This window comes from Lytechinus variegatus, chromosome 2 (assembly GCF_018143015.1).
Source record: "Lytechinus variegatus isolate NC3 chromosome 2, Lvar_3.0, whole genome shotgun sequence".
In the NCBI taxonomy this organism is placed as follows: domain Eukaryota; kingdom Metazoa; phylum Echinodermata; class Echinoidea; order Temnopleuroida; family Toxopneustidae; genus Lytechinus; species Lytechinus variegatus.
The window spans coordinates 4,399,822-4,420,655 of NC_054741.1; the positions used below are offsets into that span (position 1 = coordinate 4,399,822).

At 35.7% G+C, this 20,834-nt stretch overlaps 1 protein-coding gene across 1 annotated transcript; it reads left to right on the top strand.

The window, feature by feature from the left end:
* Positions 1 to 834: 834 nt before the first annotated feature.
* On the top strand, positions 835 to 19,845 carry LOC121407112 (bactericidal permeability-increasing protein-like). Its single transcript, XM_041598042.1, has 16 exons — positions 835 to 1,085; positions 5,526 to 5,637; positions 5,870 to 6,001; positions 7,138 to 7,211; positions 10,061 to 10,157; positions 11,299 to 11,362; positions 11,722 to 11,785; positions 12,903 to 12,991; positions 13,732 to 13,908; positions 14,472 to 14,537; positions 15,607 to 15,774; positions 16,453 to 16,520; positions 17,139 to 17,181; positions 17,836 to 17,899; positions 18,541 to 18,617; positions 19,710 to 19,845. The coding sequence occupies exons 1-16, from the start codon at positions 899 to 901 to the stop codon at positions 19,749 to 19,751; spliced, it is 1,524 nt and encodes a 507-aa protein (XP_041453976.1). The 5' UTR covers positions 835 to 898; the 3' UTR covers positions 19,752 to 19,845.
* The last annotated feature ends 989 nt before the right edge of the window (positions 19,846 to 20,834 follow it).

Sequence of the window (20,834 nt, forward strand, 5' to 3'; positions counted from 1 at the left end):
GAAGTCACAAGATTCATTCAACATTCAATCATATTTATACTTCAAGAGTTTTGTTGGAGAAAAGATAGCGTTTATTTGACTTTCGATAGATTCGAATGACCCTTCCTCATTAAAAAAATGTCTCCGGGACTGGCTTAGAATCTATTCAATTCATTTCGGTTAAACATGTATTTTCTTCCGATTGACATTTCATCCAATTTCATATAAAATATACACATTTTAATGTAAATACGCATGTGAATTGTGCAAGAAGGCGTAAAAACCCAGAAAACAGGGGCTTGTGTCGGGATAAGCCTGCAAACGTACATCACTTAACAATAAATAACCCCCCCCAAAAAAAAAAAAAAAAAATTAAAAAGGACTAAGAGAAGGGAACACTCTAAAAAAAGGTTTACCCAATATTGGGTAAAATGGAAACATGCATGTTGGTTGGGTAAAGAGATTCCCTTTATTTCATAAATTTTACGCAATGTTCCGTTGAAAAAGCCCCCAACACAGCAAATATGCATTTTCCCTTTCTCGAGATGGACAATATCAGAAGAGGGAAGAGAGGGTTGACGGGGAAAAGAAGAGGAAGGAGAAATGGTAATAAAAGTGAGGAAAGAGAGAAGGAAATATGGGAAGGGAGGGGAGTGAGTAAAAAGGGGGAGCAGAGAGTGAGCAGAGAGGGAGAGAGCGAAAAAACTAATTATACAGAGAAAATAAAGATCTGGAGACTTGAGTACAAACAAGGATGTAAACAAAAGTTGGCACACGCCTTTTGAAATTTGACGCTTCCTTCGATTTTGTCGCTCACTACTTCCTCAAAGCTAGCTCCGAAAGCATAAAGTCGCAAAGTCAACAAACTTCGAGATCATTTGGTACTCAGTGTATGAAATAAACCGGACTCAAATGCACCATGTTCCGTGCAAAATTTATATCTTTGATTTTGTTGGGAGTTATCGCGGTGTGCTGTATTTCGGGATCGTCTGCTAACAGGAATGTATACCGAAATGTTGGACCTTACAAATGGCGGTTGGATGGATGGCCCTCGAACAGGGAGCCGGGGTTCAAGGCGAGGATTTCGCAAAACGGCCTTGACTTTCGTGAGTTTGATTACCATTAATATTCTCATTATAGTCGACAGTAAACTGGAAATACCAGTGCGTTAATTTCTTTGTGATTGCATAGTCTCTTATATAGGCATATGTCAAGTATGTCCTTTGTATTTTTGTTGTATTGATGATGATCTTTAAAACCAGGGCATGATTAACGATATTATAATTACGCTAATAGAGAGACGGACATTAGGTCATGAAAAATCAAGTCAAGAGACGGACCAAAGGTTTCTATGGGATGCATTTTGATTGCATAATAATGATAGGGCTAATACCATGTATTATGGCTTGTATTGTACCCAGCTTTAAAGTCATGCAGGCATGGGTCCGACGAGCCCCTTTGTGACTTTTTAAACAACGAAGAACCAGAGATAAGGGGAAGGGAGAGAAAGCAAGCAAGAAGAAAAGAAGAATCTGGATCAAAGCGCCACCTTCGATCCCTATAACTGTCCCAAAACATCACAATTAGGTTAACGTTGTATAATGTATCCGTGATAATTAAAAATAAAATAAATCTGTTATTGTCCTACTGTCGCGGTACTTGACAAGCATTTAATGATAACAAACAATATTGCTTTATTGGTCTGTGTGGTATAGCCTTGTTTACACAGAGGCAATTCTTACATCTATATTATTCTCATTAATTTTGTATTGATTTGTTCCAACAATGGTCCTTGACCAACGTCTTCTTTCATTTTGACTCGTGTATTAATGTCTTATTAATACGGATTCCAGTTCTTTCTTTTAATTTGTTGAGTATTTGTTTCAAGTTTTGTGTTATGTGAATATTGAAGTATGTAAATAAATTAAATCAAACGAAAACACGAAAGATGGTCATGTTTACCCTAAGGTGAAATTCCGCAGGAGGAGATATCATTGACATGACAAAAATATACAGACATTGCAACTAAGATTGAATTGGTGTTTTTGGATACAAAAGGGAAGTAAACAAAAATAATTCTTTGCTAATGCGAAATACGAGGGTGAATCACAGAAACATCTATACATCATGATTATTTGAGCTTTGGATCCCTGTTAAATCGCAAACAGAACAAGTCAAACATTAGATTTCTATTGTGAGACAAATTCAACAAAAATCTTTTATATTGGTAAGAATTAAGAACACAGATTTCAGTACAAAATTCGTATTTTCCTAATATTGCTGTATAATTGATCAATGTTAACCGACCAAATATTATTTTTTAAATATATTTAATCATAATTATGATCCGAATCAAAATCAATGAGAGACATCGTTTAACAATTCTCCCAGCTTTTTCTTCTAATACCCCCCCCCCCTCCCCATGCAGAAGAGGAAAACAAGAACATGACGAATAAGAAATTAAACTTGATTTGTGTTCCAATTATAGTCGAGATTTTCTTATCGATTTATAAAGTTTTGTTATATTAAGACTGTATTTTATGGGGGTATAGATGTGTCTACTTTTCTATGTTAAGAATAGAATATGCTACATGTATTTTATTTTGTGTGATTTAAAAGAATTGAAGTTAGTGACAAAATAATGCAAAACATTGAATACAAAATAAGTATGCGCATGACATTATTGAACATTATTGTTCGCAGGGTTTACCATGACTTCATTTTGTTCAGATATTCTATTTACTTTCTTTTGTTTGATTTCCTAAACGGGGAATTCCCCTCTTGAATAATCTTCATGCCCCACTGGGTAGCATTTTAAAGGGAAATCCCAGACGAATTCGCACTCAACAGACCAATGCACGTAGGTAATGATGACTGCAATTGGATAAACATTCTGATGCCCATATGAAAATATCGGAAAGCACACGGGCAACGGCATTGGCATAGTCATTGTGAAAATAAGTTAATTCACGGTAAACTTCTAATGTCCCTTTAATCCATATTTCACAGTCCATTTTTTTTTAAATCAGAGTGAAGTCAAGCAACGATAACTGTTGTAAATAGTAAATGTCGACACTGGCGTGGGCGGGGTGGGGGTGCTTTAGGCCAAGAACTCGCAGAGAGTTCACGAAAAAAAAAACAAGGTAAAGAAATATATTAAAAACGGGTGGAATATAATATCATTATATAATTATTGTGTCACAATTTTGTGTGTATGTGTAAAAAAAAAGAATCAAAATTTTTGCCCATAACCCATATGTCTGGTCCCATTTTTTTTTTTTGGGGGGGGTGGGGTTTATTCCACCACCGTATGTAGGCCTAAGATAATGATTTTCAATTTCAGCGCTTGATACACCTTCATGACAGAAGGATATATATCTTAGTTTGTTGACACACAATCCACTCCTTTAGTAATGTTTAAATTGCTAAACCAACAAAATTGAATTTAACGTCCCCACGGGTAAATAATGAGGGCGACAATTGTTTATTCAATTCAATTTGATTTCAGTTCAATTTCAATTCAATTTCATTCAATTCAATATAAAAATAATGACATCGACAGGTATAAAAATGATAATCAAATTACAATAATATACAGAAATACATGATTAAAAATGGAAATGGAAAATATATATGAACTTCTTCCAACTGAAGGATGTTACGCTTCGATTGGGGTTGGACCCAGGTCCGAGTGCTATACAGTGCGTATCAAAAAAAAGTTTACACTTTGAAAAAGCCCTGGGAATCAAAAAAATATACAACATGTAGGTAATTTTTTCACACATATTCCTGGGTTTGGGTCTCATCTATCAAATGAAAGTAAAAGTTTTGACAGAATGTTACACTTGAGTGAGTACTGTCCATTTTTGTAAAGCTCGCAGAAATCTGTTTGCGCAGAAATGCCCGTTTTCACGCTGTGTCGAGGGGAAAGGGCGAAATCAAACTTATCCTGCGAAACATTTCTCATACATTTCCCTTTCACTTCCAGTCAATTAAAATAAAACGTACACATTAAAGCATTTTAGAACAATTTTGCCACCAAAATTTAAATTTCAACACTTATTAAGCACAACCTTTACCCTTTTTGTGCCAGCTGGATCTGAGGACATAACTGAATCTGACCAAAAGTTTAAATCAGACATCTCCAGCATTTGTTTCACTAAGTTTTTATCATTTAATGTGGGTTTACATTTCATTTTTCATTTAATACTTGCTTCTCCAGACTTTTCCCAGGCTTGACAATGATCAACAAAATAAAAATCAAGCCTAAGCCATTTCATGTGGATCACAGCTCAGTGCAAAGCAAATACCATCACGATGGTCTTGGTGTGAGGGGGAGGGGGTGGGGCGCAATGCACTCTTCGAAGTGTTTTGGGCAATGAAACAAGTTAAAAAAGTAAAAGATATCTTCAAATCAATTTTATTAGCTAAATTCAACGTGTTTTTCATGATTAAGGTCTACTTTCATTCGCATAACTATTTCGAAGTTCTGCGCAAATAATTTTTCACTAACTTTTCAAAAGTAAGTGGTGCTCACTCAAGCGGAAATATTTTTCGACAGTTATATCGTCATTTGCTTAAATGGACCTGTACCAATGTTAAAATATGGAAAAATCTTCAGGATATTACAAATGAATAATTTTACAGGATTTTTTGTAAGTGTAAACTTTTTGTTGATACGCACTGTATATAAAGACGATAAATTGCATTATAATAACGCATTATTGAATTCAAAATCAAATTTTAAATAAAAATCAAATTAGAATTCGTGTTTATTCATTTCCAATAGAATGTTAGTTTATTATAGAGTTACACGTATAACTGAAAAAAAAATCAATCTTACAAACGAATTATTCTTGTAATTCCATAGACTCATTAAGCATAAAGACATGATACAGTTTGATGAATATAATTTATGTGGAACATGGAGATATCCTCTAAAAAGAATTGTTTTCGAAAAAAAAAATATCTGAAATACAATGATCAATAAACTTGTTCACAATCTACAAATTCGATTTTACCTATATCAACCACATTTGGGCATGAAAAGGAAAATAGTATTAAACATTCGATAATTTTCTGGATATCATGTTGGAATATGTAACAAAATAAGATTAACGAAATCAATTCGTTCAATCGCGACTATTCAATAAATTTCTGCTCCTCAAAATGTTTTAATTGATGCGCCAACGTCATGTATAGGCATATGGTGAAGTTGATTCACAGGGGCCGCAGAACGGTTTTCAAAGTGGGGGGGGGAGCTGACCATGATAAAAATCACAATTAAATTATGGTCATTTTTACGTTTTTGTACACGGTTTTGGAAAAAAGTGGGGGCTGAACCCCCCCCCCCCGGTTCCGTGGCCCCTGATTCAGATGTGTTTATAGTATTATTAACGGCATATATTTTTTATCATTATTGTTTCTATATTGTGTAATACCAGGAGCAGGATAATGGCGTTGAATGATTTGGGGTTTGCGTATTTAGAACCATCACCACCCGTGTTCACAAATAAACTATGACATTTTGTGTATTTTCATTTCAGTGAGAGATGTCGGTATTCACATGCTACAAACGAAGATTCAGCAGCTTACCATTCCTGACATTCACGGCAAGGCTGACGTCAAAGTCGGTCATATTTATTATGACGTCACAAAGTAAGTAGTATGTTTGCTACAAATACATTTTTTTCAATTCATCATTATCATAGCTTTTATCATTACAATCATTAAAAGTAGTAGGAGTATAAGTAGTAGTAGTATAGTAACTTGCCACTGATTTCAGCGAGGTCGTAACGAGTGACACAAAAAAGTCTGCATGTATGTTAACTTTAATAATTATCACTTTTGAAACTGTAATTGTGATTGGTAATTGATTCCTTATTTTCAGAATGCACATAACGACTTTCTCTATCCCCTCGGCTACTCTGACTACCAATCCGACAGCTGGTGGGCTAACACTGAAGACGAGCGGGGTATCTATTAAGGTGCATGGGGACTGGCATTACAGTACTCATGGATTGTAAGTACCTAGAACATTCTCTGTTATCGTCATCCTGGTCTTGCTAGCGTGGGCGGAAATTCCAGGCGGGACGCCCCCACCCCACTCAAAATAGTTGGGGGACACAATATCAAATGTTCCCCTACTTTTTTTGGTCTTGTAAGATGGAAAGAGATACATCATTCAAAATTGCAATAAAACATGTATTTTGGACGAGATAACCTCCCTGTTTGGGTGATAACCTTTTCCTTTCTTTTTTTTGCTTGTGAAATTTTCCAGCCCCTGGCCCCCCTACCTTTGGGGAGAGATTTCCGCCCATGCTTGCTAGTGTAGGTTCCTTATTTGTCTACCAATTTACATTTAACAAATTTAGAAATAACAAGGAAAAGCTAATGACATCCTTCAATCTCAGATTAGCTGATGGTAAATTTGTTTTAAAAATTGTTGTGATTATTATTATAACGAGTCCTAATGGAACGGGACACCGTACCAACATGGTTGCATCAGAAAATTCCCTTCCAGTCGTTATTTCTCTCATTTGTAAAATTTTGATTTTTAGATTTTATATGAATTTTTATTAACTTCAGTAGATTTTAAAAATGCCTAAAATATTGTTTAGCGGCCTTTAGCGCTTATCTTTTGGAATGACTAATCTGACGATAGGTCTTTTCATCATGATAAATTTCTTTGTCGGTAAAATGGATTTTTCAGAAAATGATAACTAACAATAGATGGTTTAAACAGAATTGAATTAAAGCAGGCCTTTTTCTCGCCACATAATTTTCTCGCGATCGGAACATGAACAGTAAAGGACAATATGCGTGGTCGTGTGATCCAGTGGTTAGACTCATAATCGCAAGGTTGTGAGTTCGAATCCCCACTCTACCATTGTCTCCACTTTGATAAGAAGGCCCAAGAGTAATATCTGTTGTCTATAAGGTCAGCCTATATGACTGAACCTATACGTAAAATGTTTCCTAGGTAATTGTTATATATCAGCTTTGCGTTTACCAGCAAAAAAAATGCTGTCGATTTCCTACGGGAGCTATACCAAAAAACAGAAACAGAAACAATACTGATGTCGAAAGAGGGTCTTGGTGATTAGGGGAAAACTTCAGTCTGGTTTATTTTCTCTTCTCTCATCCTGACTCCAACAGTATCCACATTTCCGACTCTGGTAGTTTTGACGCTGGTGCCAATTCGATCACACTTACTGTAACGTTGAGGATAGGTGAGTTTTAAGATTAAAATGATAGATACATATATAATGTTTATCCATTTTGCAGACAATCAAAACAGAAATTACGGGTCGTCCGTGGATTAGGCGGAAGTCGGGTATCACTTATGAAATCGAGAAGAAGAAGTCTGAAACGTCACGTTTTTAAGCTGTAGTTTCCGTAACTACTATTACTGAATTGTCCTCTCTTTTGAGAAGCCTTTTCAATGTTAGGCGTAAACTTCTTTGGAGGCAAAAATAGATCATAGCATTCAGAAAGTGATTGCTAAATGCGATATACACAACAATAAAATGTGCCAACTCTGGAATCGGCTTGTTATAGAAAGTCACAATAAATATGCCGACAATATACGGAGTCCATACAAAGTAAAAGGCTCCAAACATTGCTGTGTTCGTAATTGCCGCTTTTAGTTTCCCGCCGATTCTTGTTGGAATATCTTTGTGATTTTCTTCTGTTTTATGTTCATTTGCAACCCGTCTATTTTGCTTGTAGGCTGTCCTCAGAACTACGATGTTTAGGTATCCTGTTATACAACCTACGACACAAACATTCGCGATGTAAAAGAGCATAGAGGGATTGTCAATGTAGAGCGATGCTCCTGGATCGAAATCACAGCTATCGGTGAAAATTTCATGAAACATCCTTGCGATCGATAACACCAAACCATATCCAATCGAAATCGCTATCATCATTTTGATACGCACCCTCGGTAACATAGCCCAATATCGCATTGGTTTCATAATCGCAAAATAGCGATCAATGCTAATCACCGTAAGAAGAACGTTCGATTGCGATACGAATGTTGTGCATGGTGCGGCGATGACAGCGCATGTTACACGGTGGTTCAAAAAAAGGGAACGGTCGAATTCGAAGACGATACGAGTGCCAAAGCACACCAGCCCTCCGAGTGTATCGATCACGGCCAAGCAGAGTAAACAAAGACGGGTATTTTCTCCGAATCTGTTCAGCGTTCGTGGTAAAACGACCAAAATTAAAACATTGAAGCAGACAGTGATGAATATACCCAAAAAGCAGGCAGTAATCGACATTATTCGATAGTGGTCCGGAAGACCGTCCACGAGAGAAGCATTTAATGAGAATGACGTCATCGCGTGATATATCAATTCATAATGACCCGTTGATCTGAGAGAGCAGATATTAAGTTGAAAGAAACGCTATAAAACTAGCTGTTATTCTTTGAATCGTTCAGTACATTATATCCTTTTCTTATTATTGACCATTCGGCTCTGACAAGTTCAGAATCTGTCAGCAATGTTCAAATCATATGACATCACGTGACATCATAGAGGCATCATCATGTGCCGCAACATTAAAAAGTCGTGTAATGCCAAAATTGCATTGAATCTATCTATTGCATAATATGCAGTAGAATAAGACATGTCTTATAATTTATTTTGTGAAAAATAGACATTCTAATCGTTAGTAGAGTAGTCGCGGTGCAATCTCTCATCTTACAAAAACTGTTGAATAATAATTATAGGCAACACTGTTATCACCTTCTCATTCTGTTTCAATTTCGGTCGTCGGCGGGAGTGTATCACGGAGATTTAAGATGAAACTGCCATTGGTCCAAAATCGGCGCTCCGGGCGGCGTTCCTACTTTTCTGACTTATACTCCATTTCTATAGATCCAACAGTTGTTCGACCAGTAACACTTGAGTATCATAGAGCATAATTGCCGTTGATGAGATCTCTTGTGATTTTTTCGTCTCGCACGGATGTAGTATATGACAAGCTGTAACTATATTCCGTATTATGTTCTGTGCTACAAAAACGTTTGATTTTTTTTCGAATGTGGCGTGCATCCACACGTCATATACGAATTCCATAGATCTTTGAAACTCTTTTCGACGATGAATGGACACCAGCTAGAGCAGAAATAGCCTTCTGCTGCTGGAATAGGAACTGGAGTAATTGATTCCAACAGCCTATTTATATTTACCGGTTTAGGGACGTTGAATACAATCGGGTAATTAATTGATATGTCTTATATAATATCTTATTTCAGCCGATCAGGTTCCCTTTCTAACCCGTTTTCATTAGCATGATTACTCAGGGTTAAAGTCACTGACGCGTTGAATAATTAAATTCTTCATGAAACGCGAATAATATTGTAAACAACCACTTATCTATTTTTATTTGTCATTATGAAAAGCAATTTCGATACCAGCAAGAAAATGGATGAAAACCGTTTAATTTTTCGGACCTCAAACCGTCATGGTCATTGCTCCGACCCTTCATAAGTGAACGATACAGTTGCCGATTCCGCATTACATTTATCCTATCAAACGAAATTACACAGTAATGGAATTTATAATAGACCTATATATTTTTGTTTAGAATGTCATGCAAGTACAACTTTCCTCGTGCCAGTCAGCAACAACGGGGACTCTACGAAATGGTCGGCAATTCTCTCGATAATGGATTGAAAAAAGTGTACACAAAACAATTAATTACTTTAATCGAATTACCTGGCCAATCAGCCATGTCAGTGATTGGGGCAGAAAATGTGAAGGCTATCGCTAATTAGCACCTCCATATTGCCAATTTAGCATACTCCTCCTGTCCCCTCACTCATTCCCACCCCACTCTCTCTGATTCTCTCTCCTTCCTTCTCCCCGCCCCCCCCCCCCCTCTCTCTCTTCTCTTCTCATTTCTCTCTCCTTTCCCCCTCTCTCTTTATCTAATATTCTATATATCTCTCCCTTTCTCCAGCTATCGTGATGCTTTTACACTTTCCCATTCTGCTATACCTCTTGTCTTTCTTTCTTCCCCTCTCGCGCATCAATATTCACCACTCTCTTTCTCCTATTTTTTTCAGGAGTTGATGCTACCGGTCGACCTAGCATCTCATCTCAGGCATCAGACTGTTCTTTCAGTGTCGGTGGGCTTGATATCAAACTTCACGGTGGAGCCAGGTTCGTATGTAAATTGCTTGACCTCACCAGGGGATTTTTCACAAAAGCTTTGTAAGGTTACAAATCTAGTATCGACCACGAAAGTACTTATTTTCAAGTGCTAGTCCAACTTTTTTAATGAAAAATCAGCGTTGATTATATTTCAGATAATTTCATCCATATTATGGCAAAAATAAGTATTTTTATTTTGTAATTATGGAACACTCAACATCGGCCATGTCAGCTGTAATTGGATTGAGACATACATTTGGCGTGTCATAGTCCAGTCGTATGGAAGGTTGGCATGAAGAGAGCATTGTGGAGACGGCCTCTTTTATGATTTCAGAACGTTCTTTCCGCCAAAATTACTTGCATAGATTTTCGTTGATTTAAATGTTTATATATGTAAGATAGACGAGAGAAAACCTGTTTGAGTGCGCTGGTTGTTACAAAGGAGGGAGTAATCACTGTCGTAATCATCTATTTTTCATTTCATTCGTTTATTTCCATTTTCAACAATTACAGTTTCTTTTGTACATGTTGACATATATAAATAACAAAACATATTTCAAATATTCCTGTAGAAAAAATTATATTCAAGATTATTACATATCAGGTTGGAAATGGAGGAGGCTGCTAAAAAGCGGAGCTTGTAGAGTGCAGCCTCCTAATAAATATCTATCGCGGTAAAAACAAACACACGCGCACCCCCCCCCACACACACACACATACCATAACCAAATGCAGGTATGGACACAGATACCATAGGTATCATGCATTTTGGGACATTGTTTAGGCCTAAACCGGGGTCGTACTTGAATGCCATCAACCTTAAATTTGCAGCCATTTTATAGGCTAACAAAAAACTCCAAGAGACCGAGCCCGATTCAGAAACATCACCGGTGTGATAATGGGGTGACAAACTATAACGTCCCTGATTAATATACGGCATGTGCACACCCATACAGGCACACCCACACCTACACACCTTCCTCATTCTCTCATACAATGAACATATGAGAGATATCCAAGACTTCTGTTATAATTATTTCTCTCATTCGCAGTCTCGTGCTATATCTTATTTTATATTATCATCTCAGAGATTGTTTTATTGCGCCAGAATTTTTTAAAATATATTTCTCCTAAACATTGACCTTACCAGCTGGCTATACAACCTATTTGATCATGACATCGGAAACGCCATCAAAGATTCTTTGAATGGTCAGGTATGTAGCCTATATATAGCCTCATTTTCTTTGAACAAATTAATAAAGACTTACACTTTTTGTACTGTTAACTTGAATATTGCCCTATAGCTTGTTTAAATTTCTGGATTGTATTGCTGCATGAACAAAACAGCAATGTGAGAGTGGCGACATCGGTTTCCGATGCTTATTATCGTATTTTCAGATTTGACAAATAGCGTCAGCTTCAGAATTAGACAGGCAAAATTGCAATAATTTTTTTTTTAAAGTTGGTAGTTTGGGTTCCAATTCCATGCCGACTCAGTCTGTTAATCATCGGGTAGTTGGCATGGAAAAAAAACGTTGTTGTTAGCTCGGATATTGTTGATTTTCTTACTCAGATCTGTAGTACAGTTGTTGATGAGGTGAATGGCAGTTTGGAAGACGAACTTAAAACATTGCAAGGTAAGTGTTTCCAAGATCCATGCGATATTATCCGTTTCTCTAAAAAAGATTAAAGTATGATTGAAAATCATGCTAAGGAACCAATGCACTTAAACGCGCATATCGCCTTTCATATTGATTAACGCATGTCCTACTCGCATGATGTTGCCAATGTGGCGATACGTTATAGAACGATTTTAGATTTTAATCCGATTTGTAGTCATGCTTAAATGTTTGTGAAAATACCATAGGTCACAACCAAAACCTTCTTATATATCACTATTGGCATACAGAGTGTATGAAAACAGGGAAATAAAATCCAACGTTCATATCTTCATAAGATAAGATTTTGAATAAATGCCAAATGAATGAAATTACATCAGTTGAAACATAAAAAAAACTATAGCATTTTTATGATAACCTTATGTGTTTATTTGACCATGCATGGATCACTGAATACGAATATAAAAATAGTGCAAAAATCACGCAAATGGATATGCACTGTATACTTCGTCGCAATGCTTTCTTATTATTGATTTAATATTATTGATTTTTTCTCCTTTTTTCACACAAATTTTTATGAGAGAATTTAAACACTAAAACAGATCACAGACAACTGGCGAGGTTATTATTATTATAATTGTTATAATTATTATTTTGAATGTTATTATCATTTGTTTTTATTGATATCAGCAATAATATAGCATGGAAATGAATGAATGAATTGCAATTTAGCATAATAATTTTTTTTGGGGGGGTATAGATGAGTGGTTCATGAAACCTAATCAGTTAATGCGTATATGATAATATTATGCGTCAAAACTGTAACTGTAATCCATTGCAAGAATACATTTTATTCAATCAAACAACTTTCATAGGACCAGTCCGTAAGCCATCCGTTTGACAAAGAAAGAACTCTTTAATCGTGTTCATCTTTTATTTTCCAATGTGATATTGCAATCAATCACTGTTTTCACTTTAGTGTAGATCCTATCCTCATTCAAGGGGGCAAGGTACTGATTACGATCAACCCCTAAGCCCCCCTCCCCCTCTTTTACACTCTATTTGAATTTCTCTCTATTTGAATATAGCTATCTACACTTATCTACTTCTCTCCTTTATTCTGTATGTGCTATAGTGATTGCTCCTGTTGAAGATATCATCGAGATTGACTACTCATTGGTAGAAAGTCCTTCCTTCAACGGATCTATCAATACAGCTCACAAGGTATTGTGCTTTCTGTTTATGGTAACTCCCTTATGAACTCGGCAGGACAGCATTTTGCTGGTAAACGCCATGTTGGTATAACCAATTATCTAGGGAAATTTTACGGCTAGGTTAATCAGTCAGAGTGGCTGACCTGAAAAAATAGACGACAGATATTACTCTTGGGCCTTTTTATCAATGTGGAGACAATGGCAGAGTGGGGATTCGAACTCACAACCTTGCTCGAACCACTGGACCATACGACCCATATAAGACCGCCGGCTCATCTGTTTCATCTTTTCTTTGGTGGGATAGTTGACCATTAATATTTTTTCCGATTGTGAATACGCAAGAAAAGTGCTTTTCATCACTAGGCCATATTCGATACTGACGTTTGACATTATCATTATGTATCATAATCGTATAAGAGACTGTCACACAGGTGGTTCTTTACAAAGTTCCACAATCAACTAAAGAAGAAGGAGAGAGGAGGAGAAAGGGGATAAGCAAAAGGGGAAATAAGATGTTTTTATTAATGATAGTTACGTCAAATCTATTTAAAATGTACGTTTCTCTGTGGCACTTTATACCTCTTAAGAAATGTTGGCTATTAAAATGTTTACGTTTCTGGTCCGGTGTTTAGTAGCCTAGGGTACGCCATCCGCTGAATCAGTGCATTTTAGGTAGTCATATCCGAAATTGCTAAAATGATTGTTATGAGATACCTCAAACTAGCTGCCTGATAATAATTCCTCTTCCAGGGTGAAGTGTACCCACTCGGAAACAAGACCGAATGCCCTCTACCGGTTCCTCAGATTCCACCAGATTCGGATGTGTCTCGCATGGTGTTCATCTGGATAACCGAATATCTGCCTAACTCTGCCGGTTATGTGCTTCAGAACATCGGTTTTCTTCAGTATAACGTGACCCCTGACAACGTAAGCTAACACAAGTGGGAAAAGTTCTTTGCGTAGAGGTGTATGATACTTTACGTTTATTAGGCCTTGGGGCACTTGCCCCCCCCCCCCCCACGAATACGTTTATTAGGCCTTGGGGCACTTGCCCCCCCCCCCCCCCCCGAAAAAAAATCACGACCAAGAATAAAAGAAAAGGAAAGAGAGAAGGGTGAAATACGATAATATTTTCTTAATATTATGTAAAAATCTATCATAAAATTGGATTAAAAACATGTTCATTTTTGTAATAGGCTCATAGTTGATATTTGCTAATGGATTACTTTTAACACTCCCTGTACGAATACTGGTCGTAAAATAGTTTTCAAATTGCAAAAGAGTTTTAAGTGCGATGATATAAAACTAAATCGCATCGCATAAAACTAAATCGAAATAGTATTTAAGCCTATATCTCAATTTTAATTATAGCATGAAAAAGAAAACTAATAAAATACAAATAGTCTGACAATGCTCAAGTTGAAGCGTTTTGTCATCGATTGATGTTTTTTTTTTTGAAATACAACTTTTACCGTTTTATCTTCATTCAGGTCCCTGCCGAGGAGAAGTATCTCCTGAACACATCAAACTTTGCTCTAGATCTTCTCATCCCACAGGTAATGGGCTCAAGGGGGCCGGGGAGGGGTACATCAATACAGGGCTCAGGCAGGGCCCTGGGAACGATTTTTTTTTAGTTGGGGTGCTAAAGTAAATTTAAAAATCCTCCCCAAAAAAATTTCCACTAACAAAAATGAGATTAAAATTGGTCCCGAGAAATTTGAATCGGAAAAAAAAACTTTCACTACGAAATAAAGGTAGTTTTGGTTATATTTTTGCATTTTTACACATCTTCCATAATACTTGGTAGTGCTTCCTAAACACGCAGTGCCATCGAGGTAATTTTTTGGGGGGTTCCTCGGCACACCCGCTTCCCAGGCCATATGGGTTCATGTGGATGGGACGGGTGTATCGATCTCATTGAGGGTGTCTTATTTTTTATAATTCTTTACTACTCAAGGAGCCATGTGTTACGGAAGACGACTTTGGGAAGATAGTTGGAAAAGATTAGACTGGAAGCTAAAGGGGAAAAGGAGAATAAGCACGATGAGGAATGGAGTAAAACTGCGAAAATATTGAAAGAAGGGAATGGAGAAGAGGGAGTGATATAAAGAGAAGAAAATGGCAATGTGAGAGAGAGAGAATCTACTGACGTTTAATTGCAAAACATCTCTGACCTCTTTAACTGTGGTTAATTCAGTCATGGCCATGCATTAATTTTCAGTCAATTTCCAATTTAATTTAATTCCTCTCTCATTTTCTTTGACCTTATCTGAATATTATTTTTCTTGGTCATTTACATACATGTACATAATAATGTATATCGATTATATTTGATGTGCAAATTCGATTATGATGGAGAACCGACTGAAAAATCTACGACTTTACCATGTTTATGATATAAGCAGATCTAGGATTAAAAATCGGGTAAGTGCCCCGAAAAGTGACAAGTGAAAAAAATTAATAAACCATTATTTTTTTCACAATATATAAAATAGTAAAACTATGAAAATCAAGACTTTGAAAATACATCAAAACCACATTATATAAAAATGGCAAACGATTACTAGCTGTTTTAATGTTTTTGTTCAAGATGAACTATGGATTCTATCATTAATTCTTTCCTAGATTAACAAGATGTATCCAAACATGGCTATGCAGATCAATGTGAACAGCACCAAGGCTCCAGTGGTCAAAGTAGCATCTACCGGGGTTCAAGCTGTCTTGGTTGGGGACTTCACCCCGTACGCAATCTTGCCCAATAAGACACTGGCATACCTGTTCACACTCAGCGTGGTAATTGTCAAATTCTTGTTTAGAAATAATGTTTCTCATTGACCTCTTTCGCTACAACGCAATCATTGCCTGATTCATAAATCGTGCAATTTAAGTTAAGGCTACTTTAATAATTAAACCGTTTTGCCTGTTATTTTTTTGTGTTCGATTTTGACAGTTGACCGTTTATCCAAACTAACGGAACCATTCCCTATACTTGGATCTGTTAAAGGTCTACCCTCTCACATTGATTTAAAAAAGCAGGAAAATGAAGAAAATCATTCCAGAGGGTTTGAAAGAAATCCATATATATATCAACGCGTATAGGAGTAAAGTTTTAAATTCCACACTTGTGATTCCCTGCATGTAAGCTCTTGGCCCCATCATTGTAATATGAATCCCATAAATCATATCATTTTGATGGTTCATGATTAAAATCATATTTATCTGTATTTTCTATGTCTGACGATATACTGATAATGCACGGGTCAAGTCGTTTTCAATTTTCTGATAAAATGGTAGACATAGAAATGATATCACAATGGAGGAGCTGCTCACAAAATTTTAAAATTTAAGACTTCGGAAACTGATGGATTTTGCCAATTTTTGATTGATAAGTTTCGATTTTTATATTTTTTTTGTTAATCAAATTAACGTCGGGATGAACCTAATCTTTGAAGCATATTTTTTTTCTTTCAGACCATATCATCCAAGGTTACTGTGAACTTTACATCCAACAACATAACCTGGAACATATCGTCGTTTAGGTAATGAAACTTGCCCAAATAAATGAAAAACGGCACAAAAACAAGCTTATTTTATTATTCCCCGAAATTATTTCAGAACTGTTTACGGTCCATTGGTTAAATGATTAAAATATTGTCACAATCCTGAATCTGCTGATTGAGTTGTTGTCGTTCTCCATTCATCACCACCACTGACGAACAGATGGGGGCGGTGCTTGGGACCATGCCCCCTCCCCTCCCCCCCCCCCCCCCCCGAAGTTTCCTGACCAGGGGAAAAGGGGAGAAAAGGGTAAGATAGGGAAAGATTAAAGATTGAAATATCATATACATTTTTATGGATATTATGTCGAAATCTATACAAAAAAAATCGACATTTTGTATTAAATAAGTTGGCTCACGGAATATTTTCATAAAAACATTCATAAATTTTAGAGGTATTTTTCCCAAATGTCAACCCTCCTGACCTCTCGCAAACCGTGTTGGATGTTTCCACGAAAATATCGGGTCACGCATAATATATACCCTTCTGCATTGTAAAAATAAATTCTTTGCGCTTATATAGTTTCCCCAAAATACATGACATTACAGGCTACATCAGATGAATAATATTTACCCATCCCTTTTATGTTAATTTTGCAGTACAACAATGAAAGCGGTGCATTCAGCGGTGGGCCCATTTTTCGTAAGTAAAAGTACAAAAATTATATTTCGATGCAATATTTCACACAAAATTGGAATGTTTTCGTTTAAAAATATAAGGCTAAACATTTAAAGTATAGCAGTCATGGAAAACTAATGGAAATCTTCGTACACTTTAAAAGCACTGAGTAAAACATTACCCAATATTGGTCAGAAAGGGAACATGCATGTTTGCTGGGTATTTTTTACACCATATTGGCCTATTTCATCGTAACATTGCGTTAAATTGACAACATTGTGTATCTTTTTACCCAACCAACATGCATATTCCCATTTTACCCAATATTTGGTAAACCTTTTTTTATATATTACAGTGAATGTTCAGGATTTCTCTCAGCTGGCCGTGATTTTTTTTAATGTTTTAAAATTGTGGAATGCTGTAAATTCATTTAGTGTATTATAATGTAGTTGTTACAAATTTGGCAACATTGCTAGAGTGAATTTTGCGTTTTTTAAGTTCAAATTGAAAATTGATACCTCGCTGTATATTGTCATTCAATTCTGTTATCTTGTTAACTGTCCTATGTAAACAATTCCTTAACCATGCTTGCACGCCAGTTAATGTCAGTATTGATCGAAATTCAAGTGCAAAATACTAATTAAATGCTTCTCTCTCTCTTTCTATACAATGCCTCAGACATCAGCTCTTCAGTTGGCTGTTAACACTGCTATCAAAGCTGAACTTGTTCCTAAGCTCAACCGTAAGTAGCAAAAACAATATGTATATTTGATTTCGATTAACGACCTCTTTCTTGATCTTATAGACTGTCGAAGACGAACAATATGGCCGTGTTTCATGTGTATTCTGTTGTTTATTCATTAATTGCATTTTAATTAGTTACTGGTTTATTGATTCGTCTTTTTCGACTTCATCATTTTCAATTTGCATTTTTCATTGCCTGATTGCACTTTTTAAATGATAACTATTTAGTTTTCACCTATTTTTTTTTCTATTTATTCATTAAATAGTTCATCTACCCCCCCCCCCTATAGTCATTGTCTTTACAAATGTATTGAGGGAGAACGGGGAAGTAAGAAAACGTAATTGAAAAAAAACTTGAAATCGCTCCTCCGCGACTCGTAGACGATGCAAGTTTTTAAGATACAAACATTACTTTAAAGACCTACGTCTCTGAATGTGACTTATAATTATGCTATAAAGATTTTTGAAACTAAATAAATATATTAATAGGTTATATTCATTTGTCGTATTAATTATCACTGCCCTGCTACATATACTACATTCATTTATTTGTATTTATATATCTATTTCGATTCTAACTGCTCCATTTTATTGTCTTAAAATTCAAATAATGACATTTCAATTTCATTTTATTTGAAGAGCTTGGTGCTGTTGGTGTCCCTCTACCTCAGTTGGAAGGATTCAACTTTACCAAGCCCGTCGTCTCCTTAGGGGAGGTAAGGAAAAAAATATATATATATTTTTTTGCAGGATTTTCTGCATTTATTGAAATAATATACAAAACAAATTAACAATGCTTGAGACATAATATAGCATAAAGTACATAACCAAGTGACAATCTTATATGTAGTGACTGTAGAAAGACATGAATACATTGAAAAAAACATATATATATTGAGTAAAATGCAGAGGCAAACTATATAAGCAAATATATGCTTGAAACATAGCAGCCAAAAATAAATAGAATTTTAAATAGGGCACGGGGGTATCCAAAGCTAGGGGCGTATATAGACAAAATCAAACTTTCTTACACCACACGTCGTTGGTTCATCAAAACGTCGTGTTTTTTTTAATTAATATTTTGTTCAATTTTTCATATTCTATTGGTAAAGTCGAATGGCAATACGGAAAAAAAATACATCAGAAATAATTTGCCATTTTGACAACAACCATTGACATGTTTCCATGGCAATTACAATAATGATGAAGTTACCATAATTATATTTTTTAAGAAATGGGCCCCTGGATTGTCAAAAACCTTCGAATATCTAAAAATAAAAAACGCGCAACTATAGGCAACCTCAAAATACTTCGACATGTTAGACGTATAGTAACGTCATAGTATATAGTGAATCACAAAATGACACGGATATGTGAAATACTTGTATTCATATTTTACTTAAATATTTTCCAGTTAGTCTGTTTTACCATAATCACAAATCTTCCAACATTCTTTCATCCTCCGTTTCACTATTTTTTCAATTTTTGGATTTTATCTGAAAGATTTTATCTATAGGCCTATAATTACTTTAATTACAAATTAACTTGATGATTAACAGTTTATTATATACTTTCACCGAATGTTTCATCTTATTTTATAGTTTAACTATGTAACTGTAACATTATGTTAATCTGCCCTGCTTGTGTCAGTAATGGGACCATGTCCTGGGCTCTCTTTCGTTCTGTAAATGTATATATATTGTCATTCTTACACTGTTCCTTTATTGCTTTTCGCGCAATATAGTGATGCAAAACATACTTGTCCACATTCATGACATTGTATCAATTGTTTTCCTTGTCGTTTACAGGGATTTTTGAAGATCGGAACAGACCTGACATATACTCCATAAATCTTACATCTTCTTCAATGTGTTCAAACAAGAATTAACTAAATGATAATGGTATAGCAGGCTGGTGTAAATGAACAAAATTAATAAAAATACTTTAAGACGGAGAATGAATAAGCACATTATATCATCACGTCTAATTAATCTGATAGCGCTATGTGCACTTGATACACTTGATTTTTATGGTCCATAATAATAATAATAATGATAATGACAATGATAAGTGTTTGTGCCTTATTTATGTTCTTGTCACAACATTTGTTTTCTCTCCTTTTGTGCCAAATATTTGAACTGATTGTATATTGTTTACTTTGTATTATTTTGTATTATGCTTTTCCCAAAGAAATGATACGAGGGGGCGACTGAAAATCTTTGAGCCTATCATAAGGATTGAGAAATGTGAAAAATTTGGGTCGTAAAATTTGTCTCTTTTCTTAAACCTTCCCGGCGCCGGGGATGGCCTGCCACCGAATTTTTGGTCATAGCAATATCGAGTCTCATACCTGTTGGTAACTTTTCTGTATTAGGTGTCTCATGCAAAATGGACAAACCTGAGTATCGCGCTGTAATCAAACTTCTGCAGCTAAAAGGCATGACCCCCAGCTTCGACTCGGCAGTCTTTGAGGGTAACCCTTCAAATTGCCTGGAAAGAGTCGTGACTATGAGACTTTAATCATTCATAATTATCACCCTGAGAGCAAGGAACAATCGAAACAATATAAGCATCCCATGTTATCAATCCTAAAGGAGGCCAACTCAAGATTTTTCATTTTTCATTAGACACTATGATACAGAAACCTGTAAAATCAGACTCAATGTAGCTATGACCAAGAAATTCGATGGGTATTATATTTGGAAATGTAAAAGATTTTTAGGCCCAAATTTAGTCTTCATATCTTAATCCTTTCTACAATAGGCTAAATCGCCTCTCGTCTATTATTATGTTTATATTATGATAAAATGATTTATATCATTTCATTAAATGAAACATCTGGATATCAATAATGCGACGAAAATGCATGAGAGGTGATAAGTCCATCAAAGATTTTATTCTGTTTTTATTTATAATCCACAAATCTGCTTATG